The sequence below is a fragment of the Elephas maximus genome, chromosome 7 (genome assembly GCF_024166365.1).
Source record: "Elephas maximus indicus isolate mEleMax1 chromosome 7, mEleMax1 primary haplotype, whole genome shotgun sequence".
In the NCBI taxonomy this organism is placed as follows: domain Eukaryota; kingdom Metazoa; phylum Chordata; class Mammalia; order Proboscidea; family Elephantidae; genus Elephas; species Elephas maximus.
Window position 1 is genome coordinate 121,711,207 of NC_064825.1, and position 22,062 is coordinate 121,733,268.

The window sequence follows — 22,062 nt, forward strand, 5'->3', positions numbered from 1 at the left end:
AGCCAGCGAAAACCTTATGAATAGCAGCAGAACATAGTCTAATATACTGCTGGAAGATGAGGCCCCCAGGTTGGAAGGCAAGATGACTGGGGAAGAGCTGCCTCCTCAAAGTAGAGTCGACCTTAATGACATGGATGGAACAAAGCTTTCGGGACCTTCATTTGCTGATGTGGCATGACTCAAAATGAGAAGAAACAGCTGCAAACATCCATTAATAATCAGAACCTGGAATGTATGAAATATGAATCTAGGAAAATTAGAAATCGTCAAAAATGAAATGGAACGCATAAACATTGATATCCTAGGCATTAGTGAGCTGAAATGGACAGGTATTGGCCATTTTGAATCTGACAATCCTATAGTCTACTATGCTGGAATGACAACTTGAAGAGGAATGGTGTTGCATTCATCGTCAAAAAGAACATTTCAAGATCTATCCTGAAGTACAGCTCTGTCAGTGACAGGATAATATCCATACACCTACAAGGAAGACCAGTTAATACTACTATTATTCAAATTTAGGCACCAGCCACTAGGGCCAAAGATGAAGAAATAGAAGATTTTTATCAGCTGCTGCAGTCTGAAATTGGTCGAACATGCAATCAAGATGCATTGATAATTACTGGCGATTGGAATGCGAAAGTTGGAAACAAGAATGATCAGTAGTTGGAAAACATGGCCTTGGTGATAGAAACAATGCCAGAGATCGAACGATAGAATTTTGCAAGACCAACGACTTCTTCATTGCAAATACCATCTTTTACCAACATAAATGGTGACTATACAAAAAAAAAAAAAAAAATTTTTTTTTTTTTTTTTTTATACACGTGGACCTCGCCAGATGGAACATACAGAATTCAAATTGACTACATCTATGGAAAAAGATGATGGAAAAGTTCAATATCATCAGTCAGAACAAGGGCAGAGGCCGACTGTGGAACAGACCATCAATTACTCATATGCAAGTTCAAGCTGAAACTGAAGAAAATCAGAGCAAGTCCACGAGAGCCAATATATGACCTTGAGTATATTCCACCTGAATTTAGAGACAATTTGAAGAATAGATTTGACACATTGAACACCAGTGACCGCAGACCAGACGAGTTGTTGAATGACATCAAGGACATCATCCAAGAAGAAAGCAAGAGGTCACTGAAAAGACAGGAAGGAAAGAAAAGACCAAGCTGGATGTCAGAGGAAACTCTGAACTTGCTCTTGAGTGTCGAGCAGCTAAAGCAAAACGAAGAATTCATGAAGTAAAAGAACTGGACAGAAAAGTTCAAAGGGCCTCTCGAGAAGACAAAGTAAAGTATTATAATGACATGTGCAAAGAGCTGGAGATGGAAAACCAAAAGGCAAGAACACGCTCGGCGTTTCTCAAGCTGAAAGAACGGAAGAAAAAATTCAAGCCTCGAGTTGCAATAGTGAAGGATTCCATGGGGAAAATATTAAATGACACAGGAAGCATCAAAGGAAGATGGAAGGAATACACAGAGTCATTATACCAAAAAAGAACTAGTCAATATTCATCCATTTCAAGAGGTGGCATATGAGTAGGAACGGATGGTACTGAAGTTGCTCTGAAGGCATTGGTGGAAAACAAGGCTCCAGGAATTGAAGGAATATCAATTGAGATGTTTCAACAAACAGATGCAGTGCTGAAGGTGCTCACTCGTCTATGCCAAGAAATATGGAAGACAACTTCCTGGTCAACTGACTGGAAGAAATCCATATTTATGCCTATTCTCAAGAAAGGTGATCCAACCAAATGTGGAAATTACAGAACAATATCGTTAATATCACACGCAGGACAATTTTGCTGAAGATCATTCATAAACGGCTGTAGCAGTATATTGACAGAGAACTGCCAGAAATTCAGGCTGGTTTCAGAATAGGATGTGGAACCAGGGATATCATTGTTGATGTCAGATGGATCCTGGCTGAAAGCAGAGAGTACCAGAAGAATATTTACCTGTATTTTATTTACTATGCAAAGGCATTCAACTGTGTGGATCATAACAAACTATGGATAACACTGACAAGAATGGGAATTCCAGAACACTTAATCGTGCTCTTGAGGAACCTTTACATGGATCAAGAAGTAGTTGTTCAGACAGGACAAGGGGATACTGATTGGTTTAAAGTCAGAAAAAGTGTGCATCAGGGTTGTATTTTTCACCATACCTATTTAATCTGTATGCTGAACAAATAATACAAGAAGCTGGACTATATGAAGAAGAACGGGGCATCAGGATTGAAGAAAGACTCATTAACAACCTGCGTTATGCAGATGACACAACCTTGCTTGCTGAAAGTGAGCAGGACTTGAAGCACTGACTAATGAAGATCAAAGACCACAGCCTTCAGTATGGATTACACCTCAACATAAAGAAAACAAAAATACTCACAACTGGACCAATGAGCAACATCATGATAAACAGAGAAAAGATTGAAGTTGTCAAGGATTTCATTTTACTTGGATCCACAATTAACAGCCATGGAAGCAGCAGACAAGAAATCAAAAGACTCATTCCATTGGGCAAATCTGCTGCAAAGGACCTCTTCAAAGTGTTGAAGAGCAAAGATGTCACCCTGAAGACTAAGATGCGCCTGACCCAAGCCATGGCATTTTCAATCCCATCCTATGCATGTGAAAGCTGGACAATGAATAAGGAAGACCAAAAAAGAGTTGACGCCTTTGAATTATGGTGTTGGCGAAGAATGTTGAATATACCATGGACTGCCCAAAGAACAAAAAAATCTGTCTTGGAGGAAGTGCGGCCAGAATGCTCCTTAGAGGTAAGGATGGCAAGACTGCATCTTACATACTTTGGACTTGTTGTCAGGAGGGATGAGTCCCTGGAGAAGGACATCATGCTTGGCAGAGTACAGGGTCAGCAGAAAAGAGGAAGACCCTGAACGAGGTGGATTGACACAGTGGCTGCAACAATGAGCTCAAGCATAACAACGATTGTAAGGATGGTGCAGGACTGGGAAGTGTTTTGTTCTGTTGTGCATAGGGTCGCTATGAGTCGGAACCGACTCGACGGCACCTAACGACAACAACAAGAAATGTTATTCACACTGAGGTTAATAGGTTGTTCTTTATTACCCTGTTAAGGGCCCCTTTGATCTCCTTGTTTCTCAGGCTATAGATCAGAGGGTTCAACATGGGGATAAGGATGACATAGAACACTGATAGCACCTTGTCCTGCTTCCTAGAGTGATTAGAATTGGGACGCATGTACACAGAGAGGGCTGTGCCAAAGAAGAGGGTCACAGCTGCCAGGTGGGAGGCACAGGTATTGAAGGCCTTGCACTGCCTTTGCCTGAGGATATTTTCAGGACAGAAGCTGCAATGAAACCATAGGACAAGAGGGTAACAAGCAAAGAACCAAACACAATAAAAATGGCTTCCAGAAGAAGAATTATTTGGCTGATGAAGGGATTGGAACAAGACAAGGGAATAATCTGAGGCAAGTCACAGAAGAAATGCTGAATGATATTTGGCCCACAGTAGTAAAGATGAAAGCAAGAGACTGTTAGAGATAAACTACTAAGGAAACCAGTCACATAGACCCCAGCGACCATCCTCCCACAGAGGCCAGGAGCCATGATGGCTGAGTATTGCAGAGGGCTGCCAATGGCCGCATATCGGTCGTAGGCCATGGCAGCCAAGAGGCAGCACTCAGCCAGACCCATCCAGACCATAACAAAATATTGAATGGCACAGGCAGTGAAGGAAATTGTTTTTTCATCTTTTAAGAAGTCTGAAAGCATCCTTGGGCTGATGGAAGAAGAATAGCAAATGTCTATAAATGACAGGAAACTCAGAAAAAAGTACATGGGTGTGTGCAGCTGGGAGTCCATCCTGATAAGAAGGATGAGACCCAGGTTCCAGATGAGAGTCACCAAGTAGATCACTAGGAATATTGGAAAGAGGATGAGCTGCAGCTCTTTTTCATCTGAGAGGCCCCGGAGAACAAACATGGTTATAGAGGAGTGGTTTCCATTCCATTCCATGGGCCTATTTGCTGCCATCTGCTGAAGAAGAGATGAGAGAATAGCTTTATTTCCCACCCAAAAGAGAAAAGAAACACTATTTTTTAGTCATGTAGCAGGATAATTGTACAACCTTAACTCATCCATGTTGAGTAATTTTGTGACTTCCAGGTACAATCAAAAGCTTTCACTGAAAAATCCTCTTGAATACATATTATCATTGGGTTTTTGGACAAGAGGCACTAAATGGCCATCATTAGTCCATCATCTCCTAAAATGCCTTAATATCATGTTCTCCCCTGCCAGATTTTCTAATATGTGAGTCTTTCAAGTAAGGCCAAATTCGGAAAAGAGTGGTGAAACTGAGAGCTTCTGTCCAGGCATGGCTCAGCTCAGCTGTTAACTAGATGATTGGAGAAGTTAATGTGTAAAATATGTCAAGTGAGGAGGCTGCAGGAGAACCTCTTTAAAGCCTCTGGGAGAACTACCTCTCAATTAACCTACAACCAGAAAGCACTGTTGATCCTGTTACAGTCTTTCTGCTTTCGTAATGTAACAGAATGGTGGGAAGGCTCACTCACTAAGCAGCAGAAGCTTGGAAATGGAGTGATTTAACCAGTTTAATGACTCTAGAAAGGCTCCTGAGAAGTGACTTAAGACAAGGTTGGAAAAGTCATGAAGCTCCCTTTCTTTCAGGTGCAGCTTTTTCTTTCCTCACAACAGGAATACTTATGAGCTAGACTGTCTACAACAGTGTTTAATGCTTTCTTTATGTCTCCTTGGAAATCTGATGGAAACTCTGGATCCTCTGCTCAGCAAAATGCAAACACTTACCACGTTTGCATACAGTTTTATTGGATTCCCAGTTACCCTGAAGTCTATTGATGGTTACCAGGTTAGAGAACTCTCCTAAGGGGAGAGTGACTCAGAATTATGTAAGGGTCATGCTTGGGCAAAAGGCATGGGCATTGGGAGGCTGAGGCATCAATAACACAATTATCATGTTTCTTTACATAGATATCCTTCCAGGTAATGAACAGAAAATGCATAACGCTGACTGACTGCCAAGGAAATAAGTCAATGTGGAAGAGATTTAGTGTCCCTTAGAAAGAAACAAGGTGGTATTAAAATGTTTTGCAATACGTTCTGGTGTAACTGAGCAATAGGAAAATCTTGAACGTGAGATGGTAACCACTGCAGAGATCATATCCACAGATGCCTAAAAGACAAAATTACCACAGCAAATCCTATCATATGCAGATAGCCAAGTTAAACCACTGATGCCATTGTTAAACTTAGGGACACCTTTTAATTGTCACTTTATTTTCCTGCCCATGCAGGTCCTTAACTTGTAATCAAACCTCATTTTGAGTTTTATAAAATGTAGGCTGTATCAATACACCATAGCATAAAGTAGAGGCCCCTAAGTTTTCTTCTTTTGTCTTGAGTAAAGCTTATCTTGGCATAGAGTTTGTCTTGGCTCTCTTTCTTCAGCTCTTTCTCACACCATTTATGGCGTAACATATTCCTCCTCCTCGTCTTACCTACATTTGAAATTTCTTAGCAAATGAAAACAGACGGCAATGAAAAAGTGGTCCCTTTGACATACTTCTTTTCTTTAAGACATTCAGCAGCAAAAGTACTTTCCAATGCTTGGGTGGTGCAAACAGTTAGGTGATCTACTTCTAACTGAAAGGTTGCTCTTTCAAATCCACTCGGAGGCACCTCAGAAAAAAGGCCTGGCAATTTCCTTTTGAAAGGTCCCAGCCTTGAAAACTCTATGGAGAATTTCTATTCTGCAACACATGGGTTCATTATGAGTCAGCACTGACTCAAGGGCAACTGATTTAAAGGAGCCCTGGTGGCACAGCGGTTAAGAGCTCAGCTGGTAACCAAAGTTCGGCAGCTTGAATCCACCAGCTGCTCCTTGGAAACACTATGGGGTAGTTCTACTCTGTCATATAGGGTCGCTATGAATCAGAATCAACTCGATGGCAATGGGTTTGGTTTGGTTCTGGTTTTGGTGGCACAAGCAATTTCCACTTGACTGCTAACCTAAAGTTCAGCAGTTGAAATCCACCCAGCAGTACCGTGGAAGAAAAAGCTTGGGAGATCTGCTTCCATTAAGATCACAGTCAAAAAAAGAAAAAACCTGTGCAGTAGTTCTACCCTGTAACACATGGGGACACCATGAGTTGGAACTGACTCGACAGCAACTAACAACAACCCTTTTATATCTAGCTGTAATGGGGATCATTTGGTTTTGAAAACTCTTAGCACATAGATGGGTCAGAAAACAAAATCTGAAGAGCTTTGTCTATGAGGAAGAATGAGGGCAAGTTATCTGTCAGAAGACCAAGTATTACCTTTATTCTTGAATAATGGTCCCTTGCTTCCACTAGAACTGGACATGTGTAATCAGGAGCTGTGTTGGATCCACTCACTCAGGACCTACCCCTCATAAAGTCACCTGTGGACTACTTAAGTTGGACTTTTTAAATGGAACATATCAGGTAGTAGAGACCCCTCAAAAATAATCCACAACTAATCTTTTGGGTCTGTGTTTTCCCACTTATTTCAAATACTAATAAAATGAGTCAGAGTTTTTCCAGCCCCCACTTTATGCTGAAGTATATTGACACAGCGTATGTTTTATACTATCCTTCTATAGGTTTGTTTTCAGGCTAAAAGTGCCACTATGGAAGATGGTCTCTTATGACTTCAAAGACACTGACACTGAGTTGTTTCTAAATCTGTGGATGGTACCTGTATCCTAGGCCCTTGACATTAACTAAGTGACTCACCTAAGAGTTCTGAAAAGTGTTCCTCTTCTGTGATCCAACTCCTTTTACTTTATGGTGTACCCAGGTATTCAGAAATGGTGAGCCGAAATTTCAACTTACAGCATCTGAGAGCTTCCCAGTTCATCAGTACTCTGAGATGAGCACGAAGCCTATTGTTAGCCGCATCCTTCAGAAATGATCCAGCTATGGAAGATGGCCTTAATTTCTTAAGAAACTTCCTCAGCACATTTAAGGAAGAATATGAGAGCACAATGTACAACAAAGAAGGGGCAATTAAAACTAAGTGGGTTGTAAATAACTGCCCTCCTGGGTGATAGAGGGGAGAACAAACTTGTTAATTGGTCCCTTGCTTAGGCTCCAAGATCTTCCTTCAGGGTGTTAATCTTTTGAGACATTTTGATATCAAGGAACCTTCCTTTCTGATTGTGTCTTTATTGCCAAGGAAGAGTCATGGGGCTAATATACAAGTCATTTCCAACCCTGTTATTTGTGAAATAAATTTTTGTCAACACAGCATAGGTATACTCCTCAGACATTTGTTTTGGAAAGACACCAGGAAGAAGCAAAAACCCAGCACCTGTGAATCGGACTTTCTGCAGTAGAGGGAATCTCAATTCTCTACTTCCTCATTTTGAAGCAAGTTGTTAATTTTCAGTGGGAATACATGGAGTGGATCATATTTGGGAAATCTTACCAATACTTAGAGTAGGAAAGAAGAAACTAAACACCATCCTTCTTCTCTTCCATGACTCCGGCAGATTGGGTTTAAGTAAAAGTGTAGGAGAGGGAGAGGGAGAAGAGAAAATGAACATATGAAGAAGGCCGGAGATGAGGGAAGGAAAAAAAAAAAGAAGAAGAGTTGGGAAAACTGTGTATGACATTTAGAAAAGGTAAATATCGTTCAATGTTCTCAAACACAAAATGAGGTAATCCTTCTGCCTCCCTCCATCCCACTTCTCTATCTTCTCTGACATTTATATGAGAAGAATTTTTTATTCGCAGCCCCAAAACACTAAAGGGAATGAAGCCCATGTGATGTGGTCTTCAAGATCCGTTTTTTCTTTGATAAAAAAAATCTAGAAACTACATGGGAAGATTTCAAAAGATCTCTTGAGAACACAAAGCATTTTAATGAAATGTGCAAAGACTGGAGTTAGAAGAGGAGAACATGCTCAGCATTTCTCAAGCTAAATGAACCAAAGAAAAAATTCAAGCCTTGAGTTGCAATACTAAAGAGTTTATGGGGAAAACATTGAACAATGCAAGGACAATCAAAAGAAGGTGGAAAGAACCCACAGAGCCACTATACCAAAACAAGCTGGTCAACATTCACACATTTCAGGAGGTAGTATATGATACAGAACAGATGGTCTTGAAAGAAGAAATTGAGCTGCAGTAAAGGCATTGGTGAAAAAGAAGTCTCTGGGAATTGACAAAGTACCAACTGAGATGTGTCAACATAGAGATGCAGCACCAGAGGTGTTCACTTGTCTATGCCAAGAAATATGGAGGACAGCTGCCTGGCCAAGAGACTGGAAGAGGCCCATATTTCTGCCCATTCCAAAGAAAAGAGATCCAACAGGATGCAGAAATTATCAAACAATATCATTAATATCACATGCAAGTAAAGTTATGCTGAAAATCATTAAAAAGTGTTTCCAGCACTAGGTTGATAGGGAATTGGCAGAAATTCAGGCTGATTCAGAAGAGGATGTTGAAAGGGGGATATCAATTGCTGATGTCAGATGGATCATGGCTAAAATTGGAGACATCAGAAGTTTACCTGTGTTATATTGACTATGCGAGGACATTCAACTGTGGGAATTATAACAAATTCTGCATAACATTTAGAAGAATGAGAATTCCAGTATACTTAATTGTGCTCATGAGGAACCTGTACATAGACCAAGAGGCAGCTGTTTGAACAGAACAAGGAGATACTTCATGGTTTAAAGTTAGGAAAGGTTTGTGTCAGAGTTGTATGCTTTCACCATGCTTACTCACTCTGTATGGTGAGCAAATAATCCAAGAAGCTGGACTGTATGGGGATGAACATAACATCAGATTTGGAGGAAGACTCATTAGCAACCTACGATTTTGCTTGCTGATTTGACTTGGAGCCCTTACTGATGAGGATCAAAAACTACAGGCTTCAATATGGATTCAACCTCAACATATAGGAAAAAAAAAATATTCACAACTAGATCAATAAACAACATTACAATAAATGGAGAAAATATTGAAGTTGTTAATGATTTTATTTTACTTGGATCCACAATCAATGCCCATGGAAGTAGCAGTCAAGAAATAAAACAAGAGAGGTGGTACCAACATGTCTATAGACAGAAACACCATACTATCCCCCTGCAGCAAAGACCCAAAAAACTAAATAAAACGTTTAAATGTCAATCCTGGAACCCTAAGTACCAAATGAAGGAATAAAGAATCAAGCAATGAACAGTATAAAAAACCCACAGAGAACAGGGAACAAGGAGAACTATGGAGTGGAGGTCCATACCAGCTAACGTGGCAGGATTTGCCATCTTGGGCTACAGCTGCCAAAGAACTCAGACAGGGACTATGGAAAGGTAGGTTCATGGAGCTCATTAACCAAGTATACACATTTCGCCACCACCCCCCATTTCTTCCCTCTAAGTGGTCCCCACTGCTGGATAATGGTGCACAGCTGTTCAGCTACAGAAACACTAGCTCACTGCTGCTGTGGTCTGCCCTGCCCCCACCAGCCAACCCCACCAGGCCCATTGTTTTGCTTGTTTGTTTTGACTTGCATTTTTGTTTGTTTGTTTATTTTATTTTATTTGGTTTTTTTTGGTTGTTTCTTTAGCCCCGTGTGCAATTCCCTTCCCTTCTTAACAGGCTGATTTTTTTTTATTTGTTTGCTTTGTTCTTTCTTGTTGTTGTTGCTGTTTATTTGTTTTATGTATTTGGGAGTGGGGCATTTTGTTACTTTTTTCTCTCTCCCTTCCTTCCTTCACTTTCTTCCACCCAGCTGGTCCCATGTACCAACCCTTCTCCTGCTTGATGGGCTGTGATTTTTTGGTTCATTTGCTTTATTCTTTTTGTTGTTTGCTTTCGACAGGATTTTTCTAGCCTTCTGTGTTGCTTCTCTCTCTCTACCTTCCTTCCTTACCTTTCTCCCACCCAGCTAGAGCAAGCTGTCCCCTTCCCTTTATGGAAGGTTGTGATTTTTTGGCATTTGCTTTGTTCTGTCTTTCTTCCTCTCTTCCTCTCTTCCTCCCTCCCTCCCTCCCTCCCTCCCTCCCTCCCTCCCTCCTTCCTTCTTTCTCTCTCTCTCCTTTCCTTCCTCGCCATTCTCCAGCCTACCCAGTCTTGTGAAGCAGCCCCACCGCTTCTGGAGGAGCCATATTGCACAGCTTGTTTGGAGAGTCACCAAGGGCAGCTCCACCAGGTCTGCACAGCCAACACCAACCGGCTCCCTCGGGGCCACTTTATGTATTGTTTGTTTGTTTAGTTGGTTTTTTCGGTCTTATTTTTCCATTTCGTTGTTGTCATTGCTATTCTGATGCAGCTGTTTCTCCTCTCCCTCCCACACCCTCCTTTCTTCTATCCCATCCATCCATCACTGCACACCACCCCCAACTTCTTGGAGGGCTGTACTCTACTGCTTTGCTAGAGAGCCTCTGGCAAATGGCTTCCCCAGATCTGCACTGACCCAATAGGACAGCTTTCTCAGTGCCATATTTTGTATTTTTCTTTATCTTTCCCCTTCTCCCTCCCACCGAGGCCCTTTACTGCCTCTGCCCCTTCTTGACGGACCGTGCCATGCCACCCAGTGAGAGAGACAGCTGCTTGGCACCACCCCATTCTGCCTCACACTCAACAGTCTGCACACCCACTACCATAATTTTTTTTTTATTTGATTGCTTGATTGTTGGTTTCTTCTCTTGCTTTCTCCTCTTTCCTGTCCTTTCTCCCAACTGCCTAACCCTATGTGCCACCAATGTTGATTTTTGACAGGGCAAGCCATACTGCCTGGCTAGAGAGCCACTACCACAAGGGCTCCCTGCATCTGCCCCACCCCACAGACTGAGTCCTAACTCACTGCCATTTTATGACTTTTTTCTTTTTATTTATTCTCATCTTCTTGCCTTTTTTGACTTTGTTCCTCTCTTCTTTCACCCACCCACTTCGGTCTATACATCACATCCTGTCTTTTTATTTATGCTTATCTCCACCATGTGCCAAGTGCCAAACCCCCTGAGTGGTACCAATGCAGTACCCTGGACCTAGCTCTGTACTGACCCCAGCTCAACCCCGTCACCACCAGTACATACAGCAAAACCACCATCACCACCGTTCCACCCCCACTGGACCCCCCTACTGCAACATAGCTGAGTGACTGGCCCTACTCACTTGGACAAGGTGGTGAGAGCTATCGTGCCTACAGGCAAGCAAGCAAAAACACTCACACAGCCTACCTGTGCAGACATGATCAAATAAAAAAAACAGGATGAAATAATCAAATCTACAATCAATAAATGAAGAAAATAATTCCTGAATGTCCTGAAGACAGCAAACAACACCAAAAAATAGAAGATCGTTCCAGAGAGTGTCCAAAATAAAATGCCAGATGACCTTCTACTGGAAGAAAAGGCACTGGAACTACCTGATAGGGAATTCAGAACCCTAATATTCAGGGTTCTTCAATAGATGAAGGAAAATGCACACAGAGATAAGGAAAAAATAGACAAAACCATGGAAAAGACAGACAAAACAATGGGAGAAATCAGGCAAATAATATAGGAATAAAATCTCACAATAAATAAACAACTAGAAATCATACAAAAACAGCCATTATACCCAAAAGATAAACAACAAGATTTCTGGAATGGACAGTTTAATACTAGGCTTTAGGAGCCAATTTGAAACAATGGAAGACACAGGATCAGGAAAATTGAAGACAAATTCTTGGATACAGTTTGTTTCAGGAAAAATCAGAGAAAAAATGAAGAAAAATAAAAAAAATCATGAGAGCTATGTGTAATACAATGAAAAGCAATAAATTTGCAGGTGATCAGAGTTCCAGAACAGGGGAAGAAGAGAGAAAACACAGAGAAGATCATTGAATATTTGCTAACAGAAAAATTAACTAATATCATTAAAGATGAAAACTGGCTATCCAAGAAGCTCAACAAACCCCATATAGGATAGACAACTCAAATGAAAAACACCAAGGCAAACCATGATCACTCTCCCTAAAACCAAAGACAAGAAAAAAATCTTGAAAGCAGCTCAGGAAAACAAAAAGTTACATACAAAGAGGAAACAGTAAGACTAAACTCTGACCATTTAGCAGATACCATGCAGGCAAGAAGGCAATGGGATAACATATATAAAACCTGGAAAGAAAAAAAACTGCCAACCAAGAGTATTATATTCTACATCAAATATGATGTAAAAATTAAGACTTCTCCAGATAAACAGAAATAAGGGAATGTGTAAAAAACCAAACCAAACTTAACAAGAATTATTAAAGGGAGTCCTTCTGTTAGAGAACTAACAACATCAGATGACAACCTGAACCTAGCACATAAGACACCATCAGCCGGATACCAACATAGATAATAAACAGTCAAGAACAAAACAAAACTAAAAGACTTACGACAGGGAACCAGAAAGGCCAACCTATGAATGTCCACACATCAGATCAATTAAAAAGGGAATAAATGGTGTAGGTTTAAAACTATCAAATGGAGGGGAAGTCAAAGCATTATCAAGTAGTAAAAGACTGGTATAAACTTAGGAAGATAGAGGTAAATTTCAAAGTAAACATAACAAAACTTAACAAATCTACTCATCAAAAGAAAGAAGAAAACATAAAGACTCAGTAAACACAAAATCTACAAAAGCAAAAAAAAAAAAAAATCCAGAAACAAAAGGAATTCGATACAGGAGAGTAGAAGAACAAAGAAAATATGAGCACCACAAAAAAAAAACAAAAAACAAAAATCACTACAAAATGACAGCAATAAACTCACACCTATCAATAATCACATTAAATGTAATTGGCTTAAATGCACTCATAAAGACACAGAGAGTGACAGAATGAATTTTAAAAAAAAGTCCAATCAATATACTGTCTACAAGAGACATGCTTTAGAAACAAAGACACAAAATTTATTTAAAATGAAAGAAGCAAAAACATATATCGAGCAAACAGCTACCAAAAAAGAGCAAGAGTGGCAACACTAATGTCAAAAAATAAAGATTTTAAAACAAAATCTGCCATAAAAGACAAAGAAAGACATTATCTAATGATTAAAGGGAAAATACACCATGAAGACAAAACCATAATAATTATCTCCAGACCCAATGACAGGGCACCAAAATACATAAAACAAACTCTAACAGCACTGAAAAGAGAAATTGATACTTCCAAAATAATAGTAGGAGACTTCAACACGCTACTCTCAGTAAAGGGCAGAATGTCTAGAAAGAAACTCAAAAAAGATACAGAAGATCTAAAGGCCACAATCAACCAACTTGACCTCATAGATATATATATATAACACTCCACCCAACAGCTGCAAACTACACATTCTTTTCCAATGCACATGGAAAGTTCTTCAGAACAGATCACATCTTAGGCCACAACATAATCCTCAATGAGATCCAAAACTTTGAGATAATAAGAGACAACACTCTGATCACAAAACCCCAAAAGTAGAAATTAATAACACAAAGAACAAGGGAAAAAAATTGAATACATGAAAACTGAATAACCCCCTCCTTAAAAACCATCGGGTAATAGAAGAAATCAAAGACGGAATCAAAAAATTCCTAGAATCAAACAAGAACGAAAACACATCAGGCAGAAACCTTGGGGACAAAGCAAAGGCAGTGCTAAGAAGTCAGATTACAGCAATAGATGCACACATCAAAAAATAAGAAAGGGACAAAATCAAAACATTAGCTACACAACTGGAACAAATAGCAAAAGAACAACAAAAGAAGCCAACAGCCACCCAAATAAAGGAAATAATAAACTCCAGAGAGGAAATAGAGAACTGAAAAACTACAGAAAGGATCAACGAAACCAAAAGTTGGCTCTTTGAAAAGATCAACAAACCATTGGCCAAATTGATAAAAGAAAAACAGGAGAGGACAAAAATAACCCAAATAAGAAATGAGATGGATAATATCACAAGAGACCCAACTGAAATAAAAGGGTCATAAAAGAATGCTATGAAAAATAGTACTCCAAAACATTTGAAAACCTAGAGGAAAAGGACAGATTTCTGGAAAAACATTACCTACCCAAACTAAAACAAACTGAAGTTGAAAATTTGGACAAACAAATAACAAGAGAAGAGATTGAAAAGTTAATTAAAAAAATAAATAAATAAAACTCCGAACAAAAAAAGCCCTGGCCCGGAGGGCTTCACTGGAGAATTCTACCAAACATTCAGAGAAGAATTTACACCAGTACTACTCAAACTATTTCAGAAGATAGAAAAGGAAGGAATGTTTCTGAATTTATTCTTTGCAAACAGCATAACCCTGATATTAAAACCAGCAAAGAACCTCAAAACAAGAAAATTAAAGACGAATATCTCTCAAGAATGTTGATGCAAAAATTCTCAACAAACTTCTAGCCAATAGAATTCAACATTATATCAAAAAAATAATACGTCAGGACAAAGTGGAGTTCATTCCAGGTGTTCAAGGATGGTGTAACATTAGAAAATCAATCAACGTAATTGACCACATAAATAAATAACATGATCATTTCGATCGACGCAGAAAAGGCATTCGACAATGTCCAACACCCATTCCTGAAAAAACTCTCAATAAAATAGGTATAGAAGGGAAATTTCTCAACATAATAAAGGTCAACTATACAAAGCCAAGGGCCAACATCATTCTTCATGGAGAGAAGCTGAAACCATTCCCCCTGGGAACAGGAACAAGATTCAGGATGCCTTTATCATCACTCCTACTTGACATTGTGCTGGAAGTCCTAGCTAGAGCAGTAAGGAAAGAAAAAGAAATGAAGGGCATCCAAACTGGTAAGGAAGTAGTAAAACTGTTCCTATGTGAGGATGATATGATACTCTACATGGAAAACCCAAAAGACTCCACAAGGAAACTACTGGAACTAGTAGAAAGATTCAGCAGAATAGCAGGATACAAGATAAACATACAAAAAATCCGTCGAATTCCTATACAACAACAACAAAAGAATAATGAAAAGGAAATCAGGAAAAAAAGACAATTTATAATATCCCTTAAAAAATAAAATGAATAAATAATTTTTTTTAAATACTTAGGAATAAATCTAATCAGGGATGTAAAAGACCTATAGAAAGAAAAGTACAAAACACTACTTCAAGAAACCAAGCAAAACATACATGAATGGAAAAACATAATGTGCTCATAGATAGGTAGACGAACATTGTGAAAATGTCAATTCTAACCAAAACAATTTACAAATACAATGCAAACATAAGGTCCATCTGCAAAAAAACGAAACGGGACCCATACATCACACCATACATAAAAACTAACTCACAATGGATCAAAGAACTAAATAGAAAACGAAAAACTATAAAGGTCATAGAAGAAAAAATAGAGTAAACACTAGAGGCCCTAATACATGGCATTAACAGGATACGAAGCATAACTAACAGTACACAAATATCAGAAGGTAAGCTAGATAACTGAGATCTTCTAAAAATTACATACTAATGCTCATCAAAAGACTTCACTGAAAGAGAAAAACAAAAACTACACTTTGGGAAAAAAAATTGGGGATACAACAAATCCAACAAAGGCCTAATCTCTAAAATCTACAGGAAAATCCAACATGTCTACAACAAAAAGACAAAATATCCAATTACAAAATGGGCAAAGTATATGAACAGACACTTCAACAAGAAGACATTCGAGCAGCTCACAAATACATGAGTAAATGCTCATGGCGATTAAACATTAGAGAAATGCAAATCGAAACTAAAACGAGATACCATCTCATCCCAAAGACTCTAGCAATAAACACAAAATAATAAATGTTAGACAGGTTGTGGAGAGAACGCAACATTTATAACTGTTGGTGGGAATGTATGGTAAAACCACTTTGGAAATCGATTTGGCAGTACCTTAAAAAGCTGGAAAGAGAAGTACCATACGATCCAGCAATCCCATTCCTTCGACTATATCCTAGAGAAATAAGAACTGTCACATGAGTAGGTATATACACATTCATGTTCATGGCAGCACTGTTCTCAAGAGAAAAAAGGTGGAAACAACCTAGGTGCTCATCGTCAGATGAATGGATAAACAAATTATGGCATATACACACAACGGAATACTACACAACAATAAAGAACAAAGCTAAATCTGAAAAACATGTCACAACATGGCTGAATCTGGAAGGCATTATGCTGACTGAAATCAGAAAGTTGCAAAAAGACAAATATTGTATGAGACTACTATTATAAGAACTGAAGGAAAGGTTGAAACACAGAATGAAACATTCATTGATGGCTAAGAGGCTGGGAAGTGAGGGAGAGCAATATTCACTAACTAGATCCAAACAAAAAACCGAACCCTTTGTCATCTAGTCAATTCCGACTCATAATGACCCTACAAGACACAGTAGAACTGCCCCATTTGGTTTTCAAAGAGTGCCTGGTGAATTCGAACTGCTGACTTTTAGTTAGCAGCCGTAGCTCTTAACCACTATGCCTCCAGGGTTAGTAGACAAGAATTAGATGAAGGGAAGGATAACACATAATACAGGGGAAGTCAGCACAACTAGACTAAATCAAAAGCTGAGAAGTTTCCTGAATTCAACCAAACACTCTGAGACACAGAGTAGCAGGGGTGAGGGTCTCGGGACCGTGGTTTCAGGGGCCATCTAGGTCAATTGGCACAACAAAGCTTATTAAGAAACTGTTCTGCATCCCACTTTGGTGAGTGGCATCTGCGGTCTTAAAAACTAGCAAGCAGCCATCTAAGATGCATCTATTGGTCCCAACCCACCTGGAGCAAAGGAAAATGAAGAACACCAAAGACACAAGGAAAATAGGGCTCAAAAGACAGAAAGGACCACATAAACCAGAGACTCCATCATCCTGAGGCCAGAAAAACTAGATGGCACCGAGCTATAACTAAGACAGCCCTGACAGGGAACATAGCAGAGAGTTCCTGACAGAGCTGGAGGAATGTGTGGTGCAGAAACCAAATTCTCCTAAAAAGACCAGACTTAATGGTCTGACTGAGACTAGGGGGACCGCAGAAGACATGGCCCCCAGACTCTCTGTTAGATCAAAACTAAAACCATTCCTGAAGCCACCTCTTCAGAAGATTAGACTGGACTATAAGACATAAAATGATACTAATGTAAAGACTATGCTGCTTAGCTCAAATGGATACACGAGACTAAATGGGCAGCTCCTGTCTGGAGAGGAGATGAGAGGGCAGGAGGAGACAGGAGCTGGTTGAACGGACACAGGAAATCTGGGTGAAAAGGAGGAGTGTGCTGTCACATTATAGGGAGAGAAACTAGGGTGTTATAAATTTTTGTGTCAGGAATTAGGTTGAACTGTAAACTTTCACCAAAAGGACAATAAACTAACTAAATAAATAAAAATTATTTTAAATTTTTCATAGATATAATTTTATGCATTCTTTCATATTATTTTTAATTGTTTACTGTTATTATTTAATACTACTTTATTTTCAATGTACATAAATATTGAGAAATTAATAATAAATAATAGAAATGAAGAAAACTTGTGAAAGAAAGAGCACACTGCTTGTTGTCCTGGATTCTAGTCGTTTCTGTACATATAATATCTACCAACACTTTCTCTTCTCACAGCACAATAAACTTTTAGGTTTTTTTCTACCTGAGTTCTAATAATGGAAACTGGCTTTTTGAACTTTACATAACATCACTGTATTAGATTACTTCTTGATGGCAGCTAAGCACGATGGCACGAAGACATAAGGAAGCCAAGTTTTTACTTCTTCCTGTTTAGTTATTCATGTGACATGCAAAATGTCACTCACACATTTTTACCTCCATCTACCTTATAAGGTAATGACACCAGCCCAAATATTATTCTGACTGACATAAGGCTGTTGCTCTCTTTATAAGCCTCTTGAGGGCCTCTTTGATCTCATTGTTCCTCAGACAATATATCAGAGGGTTTAAAATGGGAATGATGATGACATAGAACACTGATAGCACCTTGTCCTGATTCATGGACTGATTAGACTTGGGACATAAGTACACAGACAGGGCTGTGCCATAATAGAGTGTCACAGCTGCCAGGTGGGAGGCACAGGTATTGAAGGCCTTGGCACTACCTTTGCCTGAGGATATTTTCAGGATGGAAGCTAGAATGAAACCATAGGATAAGAGGATAGCAAGCAAAGAACCAAATCCAACAACAATAGCTACCAGGAGAAGAGTCATTTGGGCAACGAAGGGATTGGAGCAAGACAAGGGAATAATCTGAGGTAAGTCACAGAAGAAATGTTGAATGATATTTGGCCCACAGTAGTAAAGTTGAAAGCAAGAGACTGTTTGAATTAAACTGCTAAAGAAACCACTCACATAGGCACCAGCAACCATCTTCCCACAGAGGTCAGGTACCATAATGGCTGAGTATTGTAGCGGGCTGCCAATAGCCACATACCGGTCATAGGCCATGGTGGCCAATAGGCAGCACTCAGCCAGAGCCATCCAGGCTACAACAAAATACTGAGTGGCACAGGCAAAGAAGGAAATCATTTTTTCATTTTTTAGGAAGTCTGAAAGCATCCTCGGGCTGATGGAAGAAGAATAACAGATGTCTATAAATGACAGAAAACTGAGAAAAAAGTACATGGGTGTGTGCAGGTGGAAGTCCATTCTAATTAGGAAGATGAGACCCAGGTTCCAGATGAGAGTCACAAGGTAGATCCCTAGGAATATTGGAAGGAGGATGAGCTGCAGCTCCTTTTCATCTGAGAGTCCCAGGAGAACAAACATGGCCACAGAGGTATGGTTTCCATTCCTTCCCATGGACCTGCTTGATGTCATCTGCTGAAGAAAAGATGAGAGAAGGAAATAGCTTTATTCCCAAAAAAGAACATCTCATTTTTTAGTTATGCATCAGACTAATTTTAAAACATTAAAATATCAATGTTGAGTGTAATCTCCTTTCATATACAATCATCAACCTTAATTGAAAAATCCTCTTGGTTATATTTTCATTCTTTCTTTGGGGACAAAAGGCATTCAGTGGGCATCGGTAGTCCATTTTCTCCTAAAATGTCTTCATTTCATGTTTTCCCATGACAGATTTTGCAAATATGTGAGACTTGGAGGTAGGCCAAATTAGGGAAATAGTGCAATTTCTTTATATGGCAAAACAGAAAAATTTTATTGGGCATTGCTCAGCATTAACTTAGTGATTGGAGAAGCTCCTGAATAGTTACAAAAAGGATTCTGGGTAGGTACTCTTTAAAATATCCTTGAGAAATGGCCTATCATTAATCTATAATGAGGCACTCTTGACAATTCTGGAATGCCCTTTCTGCTTTTACGATACCTGGAGAGATGTAAGAATCATGTAGCAGGATGGTGGGAAGAGTAAATCACAAGCAGCGGCAGCTTGGAAATGGATGTGACATAAGCAAATTAGTGACTCTAGGAAGCCGCCTGAGAAATGAAGTTACACAAGTTTCAGTGAGCTGGAAACTCCCTTTCCTCAAATCAGAAATACTTCAGAGTTTGATTGTCTAGCACAGTGATTATTGATTGTCTTAGTGTCCTTTAAAGATCTGTGGAAACTCAGGTTCCTCTATCCAGCAAAATACAACTACTTATCACCTTTGCTTTGAGAAATTTGGAATTTTCAGTCACCCTGAAGTCTATTTGTGGTTCCCAGGTCAGAGACTTCTCCTACAGGGGAATCTACTTGGACTTTTGTAAGATTCATGCTCATACAACAGGCATAAGGATTGGAAACTCTGGGAAATACTTAGGAAGTTTTTGTTTTTTTCTCTCCTTCACATTGGAGTCAGTCCAGAGAAACACAGAAGCAAGTCTTCAAACAAATGGTAACTAACCTAAAGAATATTTTTGCATCAGGATCTACAGGTCTCCTTCAAGAAGTTATAACTATTGCTTTCTCTACAGTATCACTAAAACATCCCCCAGGAAAACACATTTTTATTCAGATGAACCTGTTCAAGAAGGAATATTATGATCTTTTAAATATAGGATATAGCTATCGAATGTTGCCTGGGAGTTGCGTATAAGAGTAGTGAAATAAGTCAATCACAAAAGGACAAATATTTTATGAGACCACTACTATAAATACTCATGAAAATATTTACATACAAAAAGAAACAATCTTTGATGGTTATGAGGGAGAAGAGGGGTGGGTTGGAAAAACACTTAAAAGACAATAGATAAGTGGAAACTTTGGTGAAGGGTAAGACAGTACATTATACTGGGAAAGCCAGCACAACCTGTACAAGGCAAGGTCATGGAAACTCCATAGACACATCCAAACTCCCTGAGGGACCAAATTGCTGGGCTTCGTGCTGTGGCGCCATGATTTCAGGGAACATCTAGCTCAATTGGCACAACATAGTTTATAAAGAATATGTTCCATATTCTACTTTGGAACATAGCGTCTAGGGTCTTAAAAGCCTGCGAGCAGCCATCTAGGATACTTCTCTGGTCTCACCCCTTTGAGAGCAAGGAAAAATGAAGAAAACTAAAGACAGAAGGGAAAGATTAGTCCACAGGACTAATGGACTACATCTACCACAGCCTCCACCAGACTGAGTTCAGAACAATGAGATGGTACCCAGTTACCACCACTGACTGCTCTGTCAGGGATCACAATAGAGGGTCCCAGACAGAGCTGGAGAAAAATATAGAATAAAATTCTAACTCAAAAAGAAAGATCAGACTTGCTGGCCTGACAGAGACTGGAAAAATTCTGAGAATATGGCCCATGAACACCCTTTCATCTGAGTAATGAGTTCACTCCTGAGGTTCAACTTTCAGCCAAAGATTGAACAGGCCCATGGAACAAAACAAGAATAAATTGGCACACCAGCGCTGGGACAAGGACTTGAAGGCAGGAGGGAACGGGAAGATTGGCAATAGGGAACCCAGGGTTGAGAAGGGAGAGTATTGACATGCAGTGGGGTTGTTAACCAATGTCATAGGAAAATCTGTGTGCTAACTGTTTGATTAGTAACTAGTTTGTTCTGTAAATCTTCATCTAAAGTACAATTAAAAAAAAAGGAAAACAAAAATAAATAAATATAGAAAACAGCTTGCAAATGTAGCCTCGGAGTTATGTATAATGGTAGAAAGTAGACATCTTTGAGATTATCATAAAGACTATGGTATTAATGGAATAAAACATTTCTATGAAGTACAAATATTTGCCAACATTAGCTGATCAAAATATTTTCCTTCTCCCCAGTCATTTCCCAGTCACCATAAATGAATAAAAGAGAAAATCCCTATGGGACTATATGGTCATGACTAGGAAAGTAAGGTCAAAGGGCCCATTTCTCTAAATCAGATTGGTTGTGGCTCTCTGGTACCCTGTTTTCAGGAGGATTTTGAGGGAATGAAGGAATTAATTAGAAAAGAACGTTAAGATATCTCATATTAGTAAATAAAAGGGAGAGTGGTAGCAGATAGACAATCTATTTACCATCCAGACTTAGGAGATGTCCCTCTACAGAAAGACTGAATGGTGGTAAAAATATTTGTGGAAAGTGAAAAAAAGATCATATTCATCATCATTATTTACATCATCGTCACTAACAATCCAAGACAACAGAGATTTATTGAGAATCTATGATACATACTGATGTTCTCCTTCTGATCGTAAAGACCTGCACACCTTCCTCTAATGTTCATTCATTAAATATGGTATTAGGTCAGTGTGTTGGCTACTAAACAGTATTCTGAACATTGTTTTGCCTTCATTTTTTCTCTTATATATCTCTCTGGAATCTCTATTGCAGGTATGTTGGATCTTCTCATTATATAGTTACCATCTCTAAAAGATTCATTTCTTTGCAATTCTACACTGTGTTCTGGTTAATTTTTATAGATATGTCCTCCAGCTCATTCATTCTATCTTAAGCTGTGTTAATTGGCTGTTTATTCCATCTGCTGAGTTTTAGATCTCAATCAAATAACTTGTTTTCTAAAAGTTCAATTTTGTTCTTTTCTCATATA

The 22,062-nt window shown here is 39.2% G+C and overlaps 1 protein-coding gene and 1 pseudogene across 1 annotated transcript; both read right to left on the reverse strand.

Annotated features, from left to right (window-relative positions):
* Nucleotides 1-3,079: 3,079 nt before the first annotated feature.
* On the reverse strand, nucleotides 3,080-4,023 carry LOC126080629 (olfactory receptor 5A1-like; annotated as a pseudogene).
* A 13,890-nt stretch (nucleotides 4,024-17,913) lies between these two features.
* LOC126080630 (olfactory receptor 5A1-like) lies at nucleotides 17,914-18,882 on the reverse strand. The gene has a single exon (XM_049891811.1). The coding sequence runs from the start codon at nucleotides 18,880-18,882 to the stop codon at nucleotides 17,914-17,916; it is 969 nt and encodes a 322-aa protein (XP_049747768.1).
* Nucleotides 18,883-22,062: the final 3,180 nt, after the last annotated feature.